This window comes from Dendronephthya gigantea, unplaced genomic scaffold (assembly GCF_004324835.1).
Source record: "Dendronephthya gigantea isolate DGI-Jeju-01 unplaced genomic scaffold, DenGig_1.0 000065F, whole genome shotgun sequence".
NCBI lineage: Eukaryota > Metazoa > Cnidaria > Anthozoa > Malacalcyonacea > Nephtheidae > Dendronephthya > Dendronephthya gigantea.
Window position 1 is genome coordinate 880,458 of NW_021163075.1, and position 19,040 is coordinate 899,497.

The 19,040-nt window shown below is 36.4% G+C and overlaps 2 protein-coding genes across 2 annotated transcripts; one reads left to right on the top strand and one right to left on the bottom strand.

The window, feature by feature from the left end:
* The first annotated feature begins 9,859 nt into the window (after nucleotides 1-9,859).
* LOC114530709 (dopamine receptor 2-like) lies at nucleotides 9,860-10,876 on the top strand. The gene has a single exon (XM_028552314.1). It carries the CDS (start codon nucleotides 9,860-9,862, stop codon nucleotides 10,874-10,876), a length of 1,017 nt encoding a protein of 338 aa, XP_028408115.1.
* Nucleotides 10,877-14,158: 3,282 nt separating this feature from the next.
* LOC114530710 lies at nucleotides 14,159-17,572 on the bottom strand. Its single transcript, XM_028552315.1, has one exon. The coding sequence runs from the start codon at nucleotides 17,570-17,572 to the stop codon at nucleotides 14,159-14,161; it is 3,414 nt and encodes a 1,137-aa protein (XP_028408116.1).
* Between the last annotated feature and the right edge of the window lie 1,468 nt (nucleotides 17,573-19,040).

Below are 19,040 nucleotides of genomic sequence, written 5' to 3' on the forward strand. Positions count from 1 at the left end.
TTGCGTGCGTAGTAGCACTGTGGCATGGCTATTCAAATAACATAATTACACGTTTTAGACCGAATCTGGAAAATTCCAACGACAGAATTCAAGAGGCAGGCTCATTTTATCATACATTGACTGTTTTTATGTCAAAAAAGTTGATATCGAATGACACAACTTGTTTAGAACTGGATTTATTTTATTGCTCCGATCGATCCTTCTGTTTACATGTTTCTCGTTCCGGGTTTTAAATATTCCGGAAATTTTCATTCCGGGTTATAAAGATTCCGGAAATTCTCATTCCGGGTTTTAAAGATTCCGGAGATTCTCATTCCGGGTTTAAAGATTCCGGAAATTCTCATTCCGGGTTTTAAAGATTCCGGAGATTCTCATTCAGGGTTTTCAAGATTCTGGAAATTCTCATTCCGGGTTTTAAAGATTCCGGAAATTCTCATTCCGGGTTTTAAAGATTCCGGAAATTCTCAGGGTTTTAAAGATTCCGGAGATTCTCGTTCCGGGTTTTAAAGATTCCTGAGATTCTCATTCCGGCTTTTAAAGATTCCAGAGATTCTCGTTCCTGGTTTTAAAGATTCCGGAGATTCTCGTTCCCCGTTCATCGTTCCCCGTTCCTTAATTCCCCGTTCCTGGTTTTAAAGATAGCCAGAGAAATCTACTTTTTGAAGGAGTTTCTAACGTTTTTTAACTATTTTTCTCAATATTAATTAACTTGCTTGTTCAAATGAACTCATGCAATTGGACAAAATGAGACATAATGAATAAGATTATTTTCATTCGCTATTTTCATCAGTTCATCTAGTCATTCCTAACAGATGATATACTGTGGCCCTACCTAGTATTATCAAGCAGCACTATAGTATTTTATATTGAAATATCAGTTGAGTTTTAAACACAGCACAACAGTGGAGACACATAGTTGTGTCGAATAGTACTTTATCATTTATTCATAAATTTGTATATGGTATAACTTTCTTTTATTATTTGGAGGTAAACATGCTGTATATGTTTAATACTACACTATACAGTAACTATACATGGAAAACTTGATAAAATTCTTTGAGGTGTGAATGTCCGCACCTTTGCGTACTTTGTACACCTTTAACCCACAGAATCACTACATTATACTGTATATAAACATACAGTATCATACTGTATATATACATACATATCATATTATACATATACATACACTATAGTGTAGAGAAGCATGGTGTAATGATGCAGAATATTTAATCTCATGAACTCTAGTCGTATTCAATAGCAAACCAGTTAATTTTTTTATTGTGTAAATTACTGTCATCTTATGTGGAATATGCAGTATTGTGGACACAGACCACTGTTGTTAACTGTCTCATTACCCATATTCTAACCCCTATCCTACTCATTGTGGATTTTAAATAAATAACCCTTTTTCTAGCGTACACTGACAGCTTCGCCATTTATGGCATGGAGCATAGATTAAACCACAGTGCGATTAAACTAAATCGGGAATATCCGGGTATTGATGACAAGATCCGGAGTCGATAGCCGATGAATATCGAATGCGCGCTGGAACGCGTTCGGAACGCGTTTTTGATTAGGTTATTTCTGAGCAGTACTGTATACTAAAACTGCTAGCTACGAAAATCCCCACGACTTTTATTAAAACAAACATTATTCGGATTATACAATGATCACCGCTAGAAACGAGAGAATATAATTACCGAAATATAATTAAACTCACGAATCATATATGACTTAATTGCCATTCATATTACGTTCATGGAAGTGAAACTTTCGTCTTTCTTTAATTATGACTGTTACTGCTAAGGTCTATAGCTACTCGTCCCTTATGGCTTTGTTTCAAATTGGTAAAAACTCCAAAAATGGAATTTTTGGAAATGCAGGTTAATGGGATTATTTATAGGCTGTAATATTTCGAGAAATAAATATCCAATCATAAATTGAGACATCTACGCACAAATTCGATTTTATTCGAAGACTACAATCTTAATATGCTGTCCACGATGTAGCAAACTTTCCCTCAATAATGCCGAGTGACATTATTGATAAGACAAATTCAAAGATAAACGTCAAATGAACCTTTAGACGATTTTGCCACTATAGACACCGAAGACACCGAAGACACAGAATCCATATATATTCTGATCAAAGAACCTCTAGTTTATTTACATCTGTATTTTTAGCCAGGATTACGTTTTTTAACTGCATTGAACAGGCCAAATTTGTTTTGCAATCACTATATCAGAAACCAAATATAAAAGATTGGGCTAAAATTTCAGCACTAACTGAATCGATAAGGGCTCGTGCTAGAGCTATTTCACTTCAAAGCACTTAAAACGCCAACGAAGCAATATTGCATTTTCTTGAAACCGCCAGTGCCAGTAAAAAATGAAACCATTTAGCATACGAAAAAGCATTCACTTTGATCTTTTCGGCCAGGATTTATTAAATTCTCGCGATTACAGGCCGACAATGTTGAATTTCAGATTTCATTTTTGACAGAAAAGTTATGACTTTAGCTATGTGATTGCACTGATAATACCCCTTTTCAATCAGTTTTAATTCAATAGATAGACAAACATAAAAAGTATACTAAACTTACTTTGAGCAGCTATTGCAAGGCTTGTTTTATACCCCAAGCACAATTTACAGCTCCAAACACAGCTATACGTCTGCGTTTAATAAATAAATAATTAAATTAAATTAAAACACATGAATCGATAAGGGCTATAATCGAACACGGCTATACGGACTGAATCGATAGGGCTCGCACTAGAGCTATATTTCATTTCAAAGCACTTAAAAATTCGACGAAGCAATATTGCATCTTCTTGAAACCGCGAGTGCCAGCAAAAAATAAAACTATTTAGCATACGAAAAAGCATTCACTTTTAATTGTTACAAAATGCGCATATATAATGTAATTTAGCATTGTAAAAAATAGTGATCATGCAGTCAATATTGATGAGGAAATTACTAGGGGAACATGTCATATAAAATGACGTGTAAAGTAAAAATTATCATGACCCTTTGGAATCACAAAATTACTTATCCTGTCATGAGGTGACAGCCCATGGGATTTCCTCCCAAAGAATAGTAGCTACTGTGGTACAAGATTTACGTGTCATAAGTTCTAGGCGGATACTAGTTTGTGTCAATCATTTCTTTGTTTTGTTTTGCTCGGTTAAGCACTTAAAGCCTCAGGTCACTAAAAGCTTAATTTTATAAGATTATTAGTAAAATAGTTTATAAGTTTGAGATATGGTTCACAGAAAGAATAATAATTTGGTAATTGTACTTTATGTATGTCGCATGGTGAGACCAGTAGAGCTACCTGCACCGCGTGCTTCAAAAGAATTTTAGATCAACAAGAAATTTTCATCAAACATTTAAATACGGAGGATAATTAGATATTCGTCCCCTCAACTCTATTAACTGAAGGGACGTTTCCAAATCTCTTCAGGATTGACGCACTTGGACAGTTTGAGCTCTTTCACGGTATTTGTTTTCGGAAAAATATTCGGAAATATCATGATCACAAAAACGAGATGAATTTTTGTTGTTTAACATGTCACGTTATGTTCTGATAAATAATGATACCAATGATGTGTGTTGCTTAGGTCTCGAGAAAAAGAAACCTTCATTGAAAATAAGAGTTTTTAGAAAATTATTTTATGTAAGGCTAACTACACTTTTCCGCCGCTTATAAATATGAACCATTTATTCGGTACTTTTGTAAGTATAATTTTGATTCAGCTTAAAATTGGATTGAATTTACCTGACATTCCAATCTTTCTGTGGGCAGCTGGGTGTCCAGGCCCTTTTTTTCTCTTCAGTTGGACTTATTTTACTGCCTTTAGGGTCCCCAGTCATCTTACTTGTGGGGCTCCAGGCTGACCATTCTTCTCTACATCTTCCACATCGTGTTGAAGCTAGAAAATATAACGAAATAATTGTTTTTATTAATTGGGACATTGCATGCTTGCCGAAGACTTTTTGTAGACTTTTTGAAGGATCCAATGTAGCTAGGTTCTGCTGCAAATACTTCGAAAGTCAAAATTACCGTTACTTATAGCTATTATGACCATAAAACTCGCCCACCTAGGGTTTTGCATTCATATACTTTGGATTTGAGTTTAAGATGCAAAATTCTGGTAATATTTCTGATAAAGGGCTTCAATGTAAGACTTCCCCTATAGTTATATAAATAACTACAGCAAATCCCAAATTAACAGTTTTATTCAACACGTTGGTAAGTATAATTTTGGATTCATATGATTCAACTTTAAATTTGTATTGAACTTACCTGACATTACAATCTTTCTGTTGGTTCCAGGGAAATCAGGCTCATTTTCCTCCTCAGCTCGACTTATTTCACCGGCTCTAAGATTCCGTCCCATCTTACTGGTGGGGCTCCAGGCTGACCATTCTTCTCCACGTCTTCTCTGATGAACTTAAAGCTTAAAAAATTACAAAATAGTTGCTTTTATATATCCAAAGCTGCAAAATTTTGAAATTTCAACCGATTATAAAACGTATATTTTGTTTAGTTCGTTCGATTAAAAATGAAAAGCCAGCACGAAAATATATTCATGAATATTTGATTTTATATAGTATGACGTATTGAAAGCGAATACCCGCGATATTTAGTGTTGTGTTTTATTTAAACACCGTTTATACAATTGACTTCATCAGTTGTGAATGATATGAATGTAAATTTTTTATTCGTGGATGTATGCAAATGCATAATCATTTAACTGCACTTTCTATCTATAGCTATTAAAATAATAAATCATCTTAACCATATTAATTTAGGCTTCGAACTTCTCAGTTGAAGAAGCTAATATAATTGGCCAAAGGCTAAAGTCTTTGTGTAATTGTTCATTTGATTCCGCACATGGAAATTTAAACGTCTCAAAGAGGTCTTGTTATGGTATTATAACAGTTGCGACGCAACAGAACAGAGTTAAGACATGCTTGGACATACAACGCTCTCTTACACAATGAATTTTTGGCTCACAAAGCGTTTCTTGCGTGATAACCCCGCCGGCACAAAGTTTGCGCTTTGAAATTACTTGCTTGTGTGTGGCATAATTAGCTATATAATAGCAGGCGGATAAAGAACGCTTTCTTGCAGAAAAGCAATACATTTGTCAAGCTCCTTAACAGGTGGGCCTTGATATTTGTCCATGCTGATGGTGCGTGTTGGTTAGTTAAGATAGGAGATCTGTTTTGACAGATCTCTGTGTCAAACCTATAGTCTAATATAACTTGAAATACTCAGTCTTAATCTTGGACCTGCATGGCAGTAAATCCGCAATGCCTTCATGAGTCAAAAGAAATACGTTCCTTGTTTATGTCAGTCGTCTTATCTTTAATTCCTGCAGATGCTAAGGTGGAATCTTAATAAAATTTTAGCTATATAGTTTCCTTGGATTTCTAAATTATACCTCGCACTTGCATCAACTGCGACGATTTAGGCACAGAATACACATCAAGGACCGGTTGTATCAAGCCGGTTTAGCTTAGACGGTGCATGGTTGAGCTCAAAATAGAAAGCATGTCTATCGTTTTATTCAACAAGCGAACTAAAAGCTTTTTAAACTGATCGAGCTGTGAAGATTATTCAGTTTTATACACTTTTATAGTTTAAAATATAGCGAGCATTTATCAAAATATCCACCTGATGATAGGTTTAAAATAATTATGCTCTCTGTTTGATATAAAACGCTCCAACTGCATTCGGAGCGCAGCCATTTTCATAATTCTCCTGGGCCTATAGTTGTCTAAAAGACTAGTTAACTTTTATCTGGCCGTATTTCTGATTTAATTAGGATTTAACTATGCCAAATGTATAGTTGAAGAGTTTTATACAACCTGCCCCAGATAGATTTTATATCTCTAATTATATAAAAAAACGAAGTTCGAATATACATTTGCCATGAACGTTTTATTTTGGAATAATCTTCGTGTCACATAACTCTACCACCTAATTCCAATCCGCATTATCCATTCCAATTGTGCATGCCTAAATGGTAAAAAAATCGCGTAAGTGCACAAAATACCAAAAAAGTTATAAGGCGCAGACTGCATGCATTGCATGATAAATAAATTCAGCTTTCGCGATGCAAAGAATCTCAGAAGAAATTTAAGGCGAGTGCAGGTATGAGTAGCTATATAGGAGAAGTGGGATGAACTGAGTCAAAAGTTGTTAATGATATATCAATGTCCTAACAGGATATTACCATTTACGAAGTTCAGATGGAAATCCTGTGTTTTCGATATTAAAATAAAATAAGAGTGTAATAAAAGAAAGAGAGTGCATGATATTTCATTTTTATTCCAAGAACACGGTACTTCAGACAAGTAGAATCCCCCAATCTCATATGCAGGAATGGCGCCTTTAGAATTTTAAGTTATTCATTTTCAGAAAAAAATGAAAGATCATGATCACATAAACCGATGAAGGGAAGAACTTTTGTCACATAAACTTCTGATAAATAATATTACCAATGTATATGTTTACTTATACTTATTGAAAAAAGAAATCTTCATTGAATATAGTAGCTATAGTTTTTAGAAAGTTTTTAATAATATTTTTTACGTAAGACTGACAGCACTTTTCCGCCACTTATAAAATATGAATCGTTTTACTCAATACTTTGGTAAGTACAATTTTGGGTTCACATGATTCAGCTCAATTTTTATTGAATTTACCTGACATTGCTTTCTTTGTGGTGGCGCCAGGGGAACCAGGCGCTTTATCCTCTTCAGTTGGACGTATTCCACCTGCTCCAGGACACCCTGCGATCTTACTGGAGGCGCCCCATGATGACCATTCTTCTGTACCTTTTTCCGATCGTGTCAAAGCTGGAAAATTTAAAGAATTTTTTATATCAACTGGCACATTGAAAGCTTGACGATAGCTTTTGTAAAGACTAGCTTTAATGCAGGGTTTTTTTGTAATCATTACTTTGTAAACATGTAGCATCTCAAACGTACAATGAAGGAATTAATGTTCACTCACAGCACAAAACGACCAAGACCAGTAGCCCAAAAAGACACGAAACAGCTTGATTCATTCTTGTTACAAAATCTAAACCTCTCGTTGAACAGCGTTTAAGAAGTGTGTAATTAACAATGGCCTAGCTTGCCTACATCGCCTGCTTTTATACAGCTTGAAGTTTTTCGGTCATTCTTGTTACGTAAACCGTCTTATTGCGTAAAGAGATATCTGTACAAAACAGTGATAAGTGCTTTTACTCTTTATAGTCTGGCCACAACAATTTAGCTACCATCTTACATAACACGTTTTGTACTTAAGACTTTACTGTATTTCATTGCATCGTCGTTACACGTACAAATTCTCGTTTTAAACTGTCTAAATTTTACTAGTGTTTTAGTAGTAAAGTTTTTAGTATAACTTTCAACTTTAAATTTGACGATTTATTTAGTATGGTATCATGTAGAATAAAAATATTGTATATAAACTTTTATAAAGACACGTAAGCTTCTACTGGTATAAGAGAAGAAAAAGGGTTTTGATAAATTGTACGAAGCATTTAACTGAAACGAAAATGATGGAATAAATGATGCGCTAAGGGCGGTGAAAATTATCGTTTTAAAAAGAATAAGCGAATAGGATGACGCAATTCTTAATATTACACATTTTACATAATTTTCTTCGACACTTATTACAAGATATTACATTAACATTTGTCTTACGAAATTCCAAAGATTCCACAAAATGGGAAATCGATCACGAATGCTGATGAAGTGGATTTCTATGTCGTATATTGAAAAACGAGAAGTTAAAAAAGATGATAATGTTACGCAGGGTTGGTGCATAAATTATGCTCTCAATATATTATGTTCTCTTTCACAATTCCTGATTGTTAATTTTATAGAATATTCACTGTTTCAGACAGACAGGGTTAATTAAGTGCGTTCTTGCAACAGCGAATGTCCAGAATTAAACTGAGAACTAAAAATTAAAGAAATCAAAGAGCTTCTTTCAAAGAATAAGCGTTTTCATGAATAATATATTGTGCAGTATTTTGATTACGATTATATTCCTTGAGAAGGAATACATATTGCATTGTCATTGAATTATATTTTAAAAAGTTACATTCAAAAATTGTATTAAAAAGAAAATTGCTTGCATTTCAATAAAATATTACAAAATAAAGGTGAATATAACTTTATATATAAGCGCCTGTCGAATCGCAAGTGTTAAAACGAGCGAACGAAACCAAATAAACTGCGTAACAGTACTCTTGAATACTTGACGATAAAGGCAAATTTTACTTAGCAACAGGAATAATGAGAAATCAAAACACTGTGTAACTTATTCAAGGTAAAAGGATTGCATTATGCTACTTACTTGGAAGAAAAATTTAAGTTGAAAAACGAGTTTAAATTTTCACACACCCTAACCCTAACCCTAACGGTCATCCGAGATATGGATGCATGAAAACCAGCCGAATATAATGTAGCTTGCACATGCACTTTGAAAGATAATAAGTGATCAATATTACCGTAATACCTAATGCAAATACGTCACTGAGGTGTTTGCATGTTAAATAATACTGTGATATTAATTAGCTACGCCTATACAGGGCGTATAAAAAACTCCAATCACTTAATATTGATCAAATTTATATTGCTCCTTCGCACAGGTCGTCTTCAACTCCTTTGGCGAATGCGGAAGAGAAATCCAACATTTTCTCTCCTTCCTGGGTGCGAAGCTTGCTGACAAAAAGAATCAACCCCATCTATGGTGGTCAGGTGGTTACGACGAAAGATCGCTTTTACTTTGCTTAGAGCTCGTGTGGTGTGTGTTCGATCGTGGCAGTCGAAGTTGGAGCACTGCGTCCATCACATCAACAAAAACACACTTAATCACTTAATCACAAAAAATATTCATATATGTTCGCTTCTATTCAATAACAAAATATCGTAGGCCTCTTGGAATTATTGAGGTTGCAATTTTTTTACACCCTAGCTGTATTATCCTTGAAAGTTTGCTACACTCTGGCTACTTCGTTACACTGGGAAAAATCCGTCTATTTATACTATTAAAAAGGATCGACCTGTTTCGTTACGTAGTTTTATATGTTTTTATAAAGGAAAATATAGTGAGCGTTTATTAAACCCAGTAATACGACAGAAATATCCATCTAATTACAGGTTTATACGTATCATGAATCTGATTGGTCACGCCCTAATGTATAGCAATAATTCTGCTTATTTTGAAAATATTAGCCAAATCAATTATCTTAATCAGTTAATTTAAAATTGCAATCAGTTTCATATAATTATATTGATAAAAGACGCGCTGACTGTGTTGAGAACAACCATTTCAAACTCTAAATTTGTACGGAAAGACTGCACTCGCGAATATCCTGAAAATTTGTTGACCTGAAGCACGAATTCAGCCAGAGAAAGTGTTACGGTTCATGTCGAGGTAAAATTGAACTAGGCAAAATGCATAGCTACTTTGAAGATCAAGTTCCGTTTGCCCTGAGTTTGAACTCTGAATAGTATCAATATTTAATGAGCTCTATGATTAATAACCGAGATATTTTTGTTTAGTTTCGATTCGGCCATAATATAATAAGTTGTGCTTTGCGATCTGCTTGTCTTACAGCTGAAACTCAGGTACGGTATATTATACATATAGTGTCTATATATATATACAAGCTTTAGAAGTCATTCGGCTTCGAGTTGAAATTAAATAGACCTTTTCAGCTTGTATGCAAAGAACCCATTTCAAGTCACATGGTCTGAAAATTCTACTTTCAACAGGATCTATTTTGTAATGACGTTGGTATATCCTTTTGAAAATGAAACCAGGATGACGAACAGTGATCGCCTGGCATTGAAAGACCTTATGGAACGTATTTCTATATGTGAGAAAACTATATTAATCCTTATCACCTTTGGTACACTTTTTGGAAATACCCTGGTCTTGATTGTGACCTGGAGAGACAGAAGTCTTCATCAACCAAACAAGTATTTCATTGCCTTACTGGCTGTCGCTGATCTCATGGTGGGCCTATTCGTTGAGCCGTTCAATGCATACCATTTGATGCATATATCGCTGGAAAAAACGTCAATACACGCGTGTCGTTTTATGGTGTGGATAGATACATTTGCCCTAACAGCGTCCATTTATACTCTGTCATTAATAAGTGCTGACCGATACCTCAAAATCAGCAAGCCGTTTCAGTACAAATCAATAATGACAACTTCAAGATCTTTGAAAATTATTGCTGTCGTTGTGTTTATTTCAATTTCCTTTGCCATATTCTCCGCCACCCCTCGTTCAGGAAGCTTGGGAATTTTGAGCACCGGGATCGATTCGTGCAATTTCGCCATTGACTTGAATGCAGTCAAAATATTTCACCTTTTCATGTCGATCAGTTTGTTTTTTCTGCCGGCATTAATCATCCTGATAATGTACGCTCTCATTTTTCTCGTTGCTCATAAACGAAACAAGATGCTCGCGAGAGGGGAGTTGGGTCAAACAACCAACACTCAAAGCCAACGAACTGCACTACGTAAAGATGTGAAAGTGATTAAGATGTTGTTAATTGTTGCTGGAGTTTTCATATGTTGCTGGGGTCCGATTCATATCTGGATGTTACTGTGGTTTTACTATCCAAATTTTAGCGTTTGGAATACCGCTTCATTGAGCTACTGGAAAGGTTATTTCGTCATTGCGTTCATAGTACGCACACTTCCGCTGCTTAACAGTCTATTCAATCCAATAATCTATGCCTGTCTCGACAAAACCTACAGGGATGCTTTCAAACATCTTTTTCAGCGAATGATTTGCCATTTGACTATGCAAGACAACGGGCGTCAATAGAGTCATGTTCACCGTTAACCTTTTAAGAATGAAGGAAAAGGGTGCATGGTAGTCAAAATATAACATCAAGGTGTATAAAATCTTCTGTAAACCATTTTTGTTGCAAGTACTGGCAAAGTTTGAATTTCCACAGAAGTATACTTTTTGATCTCTTTCTAACGCTTACTTAAATATGATTTATCAAACATTAATATTCATTTTTTGTAAACTTACGTTCTGATTGGTCGATTTGTACCACGTGAGTGAATTTTATATAGCAACAACGCCACGGCAGTGCCGTTATAGGATTTATTGCACGATCAAAATGGCGGCAATAAACAAAAAAATTGCCGAACGGTTAAGAAGAAATTAATGTAATTATAGATGAATCCACACTGAAAAATACTAAACGGGCAACTGGTTAGGGTGTTTTAGTATTTAAAGATAAGCATGTGTTGTTTATTTAAGTTTTAAAATGATATAAAGTCTTTACGAGTTTACTCAAAATGAATATTAAAAGCATTAAAGCACTCTTTGTTTGTGTATTATCGGGTTTTACATGCACTCGTTCAAAAACAAGGAACTCGAAGTTCCATACTGCACTCGGCTTCGCCTCGTGCAGTATTGAACTTCTCGTTCCATGTTTGTGAACTCGTGCATGTAAAACCCGATAATGCAATCACAGAGTAGTTTAATCCTTAAATAATGTATAGCAATATCACTTATTTTGAAAATATTGGCTAAAATAATAATTTTAATTAGTCATGTGAAATTGCACTCAGTTTGATATTGTTATTGCCAACTGAATTGAGAAAAGCCGTTTCAAACTACAAGTTTGTATGGAAAGACGGGACTCGATAATGTCTATCTGTCAATTTTTGAACTAAAGGCAGAGTTGGATGAGCCTCAGAGAGTGAAATTTGATACGTTTAAATTATATTAAAGAGGTAAAATTGAGCTAGTCGGGAAGTGTGCATAATTAAAGATATTGGTAATTTTGCTTCACCCGCAGTTTTAATTGAATTTTTGTTATAAATTTGTTTAGTTCAGTGACTATAATAAAATATCTTTAATGTTAGCAGAATTCTCCAATGCCCTGAATATCAATTACTTTAACCAACTCTGATAGCCACACAACATTTTGTAATTATTTTCTTCAATTTCAGCCAAATGATAAAATTGCCCTTAGCAGACTAATTATCGTTCGGCAGATAGTAACTGGTCAGATGATTGCCTGTCAAATCCATTTTATTTCATGCAGTTCAAACATTTACATTTCTAATATAACATTTATAGTACGCGCGCGCTGATTGATCGAGAAGCGTGTTTCTCGGTAAGAAATAGAAAACATTTTCCGTTTTCAATGCAGTTATAGAAACACGCGTGGGAGTTTAGGAGAACGAGCGATAATAAGTGGAACTTATCTTTTAGCATTGCAAAAAAGTTTCAGCGTTTTTATCAGCCAACATAATAGCGACTCTATACAATATGTGTCTCTGACTGGGGCCAATGATGGTTTTAGTCCATAAGTAACTAAGTAGCAGGGCCGTAGCTAGACCGCTTAATTGGAGGGGGGAGTATATTCATATATTCATGTTTATATACCGTTGGAGCAATAGCGTACAAAAGAAATCAATTGGGCGTAAGACGATTATATGAATCCCCCCCCCCCCGATTAAACTTCACATATGAATATACCCCCTGCTACGAAGGGGAATATTTGAAACATCTGTTTGTTTTATATTTGTTTTGTAAATTTACCATGTTAAAAAGTAACAATGAACTACACATAAACTACAAATGAACTCCACACATGCAATGGCTGGAATCACCACACAGAGATATGTCACCAATAACGGGGTTCCACAACTAACTTACAAATAGACAAACACAAACATACACATATAAGCAAGTTAACAAATTTATAGGACTTTCTCGATACATGAAGAAACAATAACAACTTAATATCAAGTGAAATGATTTAATCGTAAACGAAGTCAAGATTCGTAACTGTTAATTGAATTAAATTGGTTAGAGAAGAAAATCACGGATAAGTCATGTATTGAGAAAGTGCCATAAATTGCAATGTTTGCAGCAGGGTCTTGTTGAAATGATCCGTAATGGCCGAGTTGCGTCACATTTCACACAAACAGATTTGAAAGTTTTAGGATCATCTTGACTGTAAATTCGTTCCGTCAGATCTGCATATTATTTCATTAAAAGCGCTTTGAATGACCCAAGGGATATAGAGATATCTCTCACAGAACATGGAAGGGTGTTCCAAACTTTGGCAGCTCTGATGTAGAAACTGTTTTTAAAACTGACAGTTCGACTCTTGGCTACATTTAACAAAACGCCATTTGACGTGCTTGACGTCCTTGTTTCTCGTAAAGATGACTTTTTACGAATATGATTGTCCAAGTTGTTTTTGACGCTTTTGAATACGTAAACCATGTCTAAATACTCATGCCAGTAGTAGCACAGAGGGTCGATTGAGGGATGTTTGCAATCTGCTTGTAATTTTTATTGTACGGTGATTTGAATAAAACAATATTCGTAATATTTTTTACCCCGAACAGTTCGTGATTTTTGGATACATCATTTTCTTAAATGTGCATGTGACCCAGGAGACATATCTGGTTTCGTACTTACATATGTGGTACAGGTGAATGCATATGGCTTTCTGGCATTGTGTGCCATCCAAATTGTGCTACACTTTTGGTTAATAAAAAACACATCAATTTTCTGGATAAGCTCGTTCCAATTCTTTGCAAATATCTAATCAGATACTGCAACAAAACATCTTCCCAGCGCACCCCTATAATGACAATTATATACATGTGAGTGCACGCTTCGTTCTGCTTAAAATCGCTCACAGAGAATAAAACCAAAGACGTTGGTACGATGTTCTTGTCGTTTATTAAATGATTGTGTACTTAAACACACTATTGCTTAGACACAGTCGTTACTCGATCCGTTCGTTGCTGATATATCACCGTTCTTCGTTTGAATATCACGATGTAGGACAGGTAACGAATACTATAAACATGGTATTTACAATTAATAAAATAGTTAACTCAAAGACATATTTACAAAGTTAACTTACATTTGTGTCCTTCACACGATCGATAAGAGTTTACTCAGGTATCTATATTAGGTCTCTCGCTAGCATTCGCACGCTTGTCGTTTTATATTACGCCCAAACAATTAAGGCTAAAGTTATGCATAAGAAATACATAAATTAAATGGGTCACGCTATTACATTCCCGGTCCCTAAATTTATATAAATTTATACTCTTACTATTATTGTTCTTCTTTAGCTAGTAACAATACGATTTTAGTGATCGGTCTTCGATATTCAGCGTCCTTTGTTCGTACGATAACGGTTCTCACAAATCCCTTGGAGTCTGGTTGTGTATCTACAACAAGACCTAAAGGCCATACGTTACGAGGAGTGTTCTCTTCTTTCAAAATTACGATGTCTCCTGGAGTTAGGTTGCGTTTTGGTTGTTGCCATTTGGAACGTGCTTGCAAAGTGAGAAGGTACTCCCTTTTCCATCTTGTCCAGAATAAGTTGACAAGATACTGGACTCTTCGCCAACGTCGATGAAGGTAGATATCATTTCTTTGGAAATTTCCCGGAGGAGGCAGTATGATACTGGACTTTGTTGTAAGGATATGATTAGGTGTCAACGGGTGCAAATCGGTGGGATCACTTGATATCATGGTTAACGGTCTGGAATTGATCACCGCTTCCACTTCACATAAGAGCGTCCTAAAGGATTCTTCGTCCAGTCGACTTCCGTGTTCGTATAATAAACCTGCTAGAATTTTTCTTATGCTCTTTATTTGACGTTCCCATACGCCACCCATGTGGCTTGCTGTTGGGGTGTTAAATAGCCATTCAATACCTTCGCGGCGAAGTTTTATTTGAATTTGATTATGATTCATTTCTTTCATTGCACGGATGAGTTCTTTATTCGCGCCGACGAAATTTGAGCCATTATCGCTTCTTATTTTCGTCACAGGGCCACGTCTAGATATAAAACGACGTAGGGCTTGAATAAAGGAATCGGAACTTAATGAATTCGCAACTTCAATATGAACTGCTCTACTGACAAGACAAGTAAATATTGCACCATATTTCTTGAGTTCTTTACGTCCTTCTTTTATTATGAATGGCCCAAAATAGTCCACCCCTGTGTGAGTGAAAGGTGGTGCTGGTGTAACACGATCTTCGGGCAAATTTGACATCTTCTGCTCGTTTGGCTTCCCGTGATAACGACGACAAAAAACACATTTAGATAGAACTCTTCGAACTGCTGCATTGATTTTAACGATCCAATAATTTTCTCGAAGTGTTGCGATGACATGGTTGCGACCAGCATGACCGAGTTGTTGATGTACATGGCGAATAATTAATGATGTTACATGGCTCTTGTAGGGTAGAATTATGGGATGTGCGATTTCTTGCGGCAAATTTGCTCGATCAAGTCTTCCTCCAACTCTAAGAACTTCGCCATCCAGATATGGATCAAGACGATAAATGTGACTAATCTTCTTGATGTCGCTTTTCTTTTTCTTTTGTAATTTCCGACATCCAATGTCGCCCGATTCGGTCATGACATCTTGAAGGTAAGTTATCTCCTTATGGTACTCAGTATGTTGTACATATTTCAAAATGGCAATCTCAGATTTCGCTAATTCCTCGGCAGAAAGAGGGAACTTCCTTTCATGCTGTGTATCTTTGTCAGTAGAATTCAGACCAGATTGTCTTCTTGTTCTAAGTATCTTTTTAACGCGAAGGAATACAGCTACTGATTTCTTCAGTCGATACCAATCAGAAATGGAATGAATCAATTTACTGGTGTGGTCGACCACTTCACTAGTTTTGGTTGCACTGCTTTCGATTTCCTTCTTGACTTCTGGATCATCGTAGCTAATTGGACCCAAAAATATTGGTTGATCTGGCCATTCTTGTTCTGGTGTCCATAAAAACTTTGGACCATTGAACCACCGTTGTTGATTAAGAAATTCTGTTCCTTTTATCCCTCTTGAGGCGTCGTCTGCTGGGTTTTCTGCGGTTTCGATATATCTCCATTGGTGGGGATCTGAGTAGTCGCGGATTAACTGTACCCGATTTGCAACAAATACGTGAAATCGGTGTTGTTCACTAATAATATAGCGCAATACCGTAAGAGAGTCAGTGTGGTATATTATTTCATATCGACCGTCCAATTCTTTCTTTAATAGTTCGCCAATACGAACAGACACAACTGCCGCAGTGAGTTCTAAACGTGGTATTGTAATCGCTTTAATAGGAGCTAAACGGGCTTTACCCATTAAAAAGGCACAGTGGATGGTTTCATTGTCATCTACCAGACGCTGGTAAGCAACTGCTCCATAACCAGATTCACTCGCATCTGAAAAAATGTGAATTTGTCGAGAAACTACTGTTCCGAATTGAGTAGGTTTAATACATCGTGGTATTTGCAACTTATGAAGTAAGGGAAGTTCGGTTAACCACTTCATCCATTGGATTCTGTACGCCTCTGGAATATCTTCATCCCAATCAATATCTTTACGACATAGGTCTTGTAGGATTCCTTTTGCGGGCAATATGAAAGGTGCCACAAAACCAAGTGGATCATAAACCGAAGAAATAGTCGACAATATCCCTCGTCTGGTCAATGGTTTATCGCTAAGGATGATGCGGAATTCAAACATATCTGACTCGACACACCACTGAATACCAAGGGCACGCTTAATAGGTAATCGTTCTCGATCCAAATCTAATGTTCTAGTTTCTTGAGAACGTTCTTCAGCTGGAATAGACTCAAGAACGTTACGACTGTTGGAAACGAACTTTGTTAGGTGGAATCCTCCTTTCGTACATACTGTTCTCAAATCATCTATTAACTTTGTGGTGCTTTCTTCAGTTTTATCTGATCTCAAACAATCATCCACATAAAAGTTCCGTCGAATAACTGTGGCTACGGTTGGATAATCTAATTCGTTGTCGTCAGCTGTTTTCCTTAAGGCGTAGTTACATACACTTGGGGAGGAAACTGCTCCAAATAAATGGACTACCATTTGATACTCTTGTATTTCTAAGTCCAGATTACCATCTGGCCACCAAAGAAATCTGAGGAAATTCCAGTGCTCACTTGGAACCCATACCTGGTGAAACATAGCCTCTATGTCAGCCATAAAGGCGACAGGCTCTTGACGAAAGCGAGTGAGCACGCCAACCAAAGAATTGGTTAGATCTGGGCCTTGCAGTAAAATCTTATTCAATGATGTCCCGAAATAGTCAGCACTGCAGTCAAAAACAACACGTATCTTGTCGGGTTTTTTCGGGTGGTAAATGCCGTGATGCGGGAGGTACCAAAGTTTCCCACATTCTGGCTGAGCTTCTTTCTCAGATATCTTTCGAGCATACCCCTTACGAATAATGTCGTTCATAAAGTTGGTATAGTCCGTGTGATATTTCGAATCACGTTGCATCTTTTTCTTTTGCCATAGCGCTCGTTTTAAGGCTTGACTCCTGTTATTTGGCATCACTTGTGAATTCTCCTTGAATGGAAGAGGTAATTGATAATGATTGCCTACCAGACAGACATCTGCATCCATTTTGTCGAGGAAGATCCTATCTTCTCTTGAAAGGCCACGTTCATCAAGACCAACTTTACGATCGTTAAAGTCCATCTCAAACATGTTCTTTATTACTTCACTTGAAATTACTTATTTGATTGAATCAATTTCACGAACTGTAATCTGGTTAGCTATTACGCCAGATTGCGAAGTATCATTCATCAATAAAGGACCAGTTAAAGTCCATCCATGTCGAAGCCGCATCGCAAACGGGCCTTCACAACAACTTGGGACGACTTCCAATGGCTCAAGTGCCGCAGGACAATTGCTGCCAATTAACAGGCCAATGTCAATTCCCTGGTGGAACTCTGGCATCAAGTTGGCGATTCTGGAAAGGTGAGGGCATTGCTCAACCATATTTGGCGTGGGTATTTGCTTTTTTGTCACCGGTATTTCGTTTCTCGTATATAATCGGGGTATTTCGACTGGATTGGAATCGTTGATATCGGTTACTACTAAATCGCTAACAACGGTTGTATCCACTAAACCATGACCAAGCATAGTTCCGAGTTGTAACTTCACTCTTTCGCCTTCAATGCCAAGCTTTTCCAGAAGAGCTTCTGTAAGAAAACAACCTCCACTTCCGTTATCATAAAAAGCGTAAGTGATTACTGGCTCTGTGTCACCTTTCTTCTTTACTTTTACGGGTATGATCGCGTGTAGGATTGCCGCGTCGTAGGATGCCACTGCGTTTGAATGATACATTTGAGTAGGAAGATTAATGCAACCGCTTTTCGTTTTGGTTTTCGTTTCATGTTCTTGATTTGTTAATGTAAAACCGTCTATGTGCAGAGCAGTTGGGTGTGGTTTATTGCATTTTTTACATCTTCGCTTCTCCAGGCAACCTTTCGAAATGTGGTTTTTCCCATAACAAGCAAAGCACATTTTCTTCTCTTTTAGGAATTCTTTTCTTTGTTGGATCGTTTTCTTCAAGAAAAGTCCACAATCATCTAAATCATGAAGGTGGTTGCACAAAGGACAGGCGTTAGTATTTCTGGACCCGGCCCCGTGTGTTAACTCGGTCTGTGTTGCGAAACTACCACTCTTTCGATATTTTGACTGGAATGCATCTTTCTTTCTTTCTTGTTCTTTGTCCTTAATAGAACTCTCTTTACCTTTACCATGCAGAGCTTCTTTTCCGAACACAGGATCATTAGCTGATTCAGCTGCTAAATGCACGAAATCAGCAAGACTTTCAAAGTTTACCATGTTGACTGGGTCTCGTCTCATTTTAACTACTTGATCTCTCCACCTATTTTGTAGATGAAGAGGCAACCTCGAAACCACCGCTTGCATATTTGGTGCATGGTCTAAAATGAGCATATGGGACATATTCTTCATAGCTACTTTACACTTGACCAAAAATAGAGAGAAAGATCTTAAAGCTTTACTATCATCAGATTTAATGGTTGGCCAATTGTACAACTTTTGGATATGTGCCATAGATATTTTGTACAGGTCGCCGTATTCTTTATTCAACAGTTGTCTTGCTTCTCTATAGCCTCGGTCTGGATTCATATGTAAACATCCC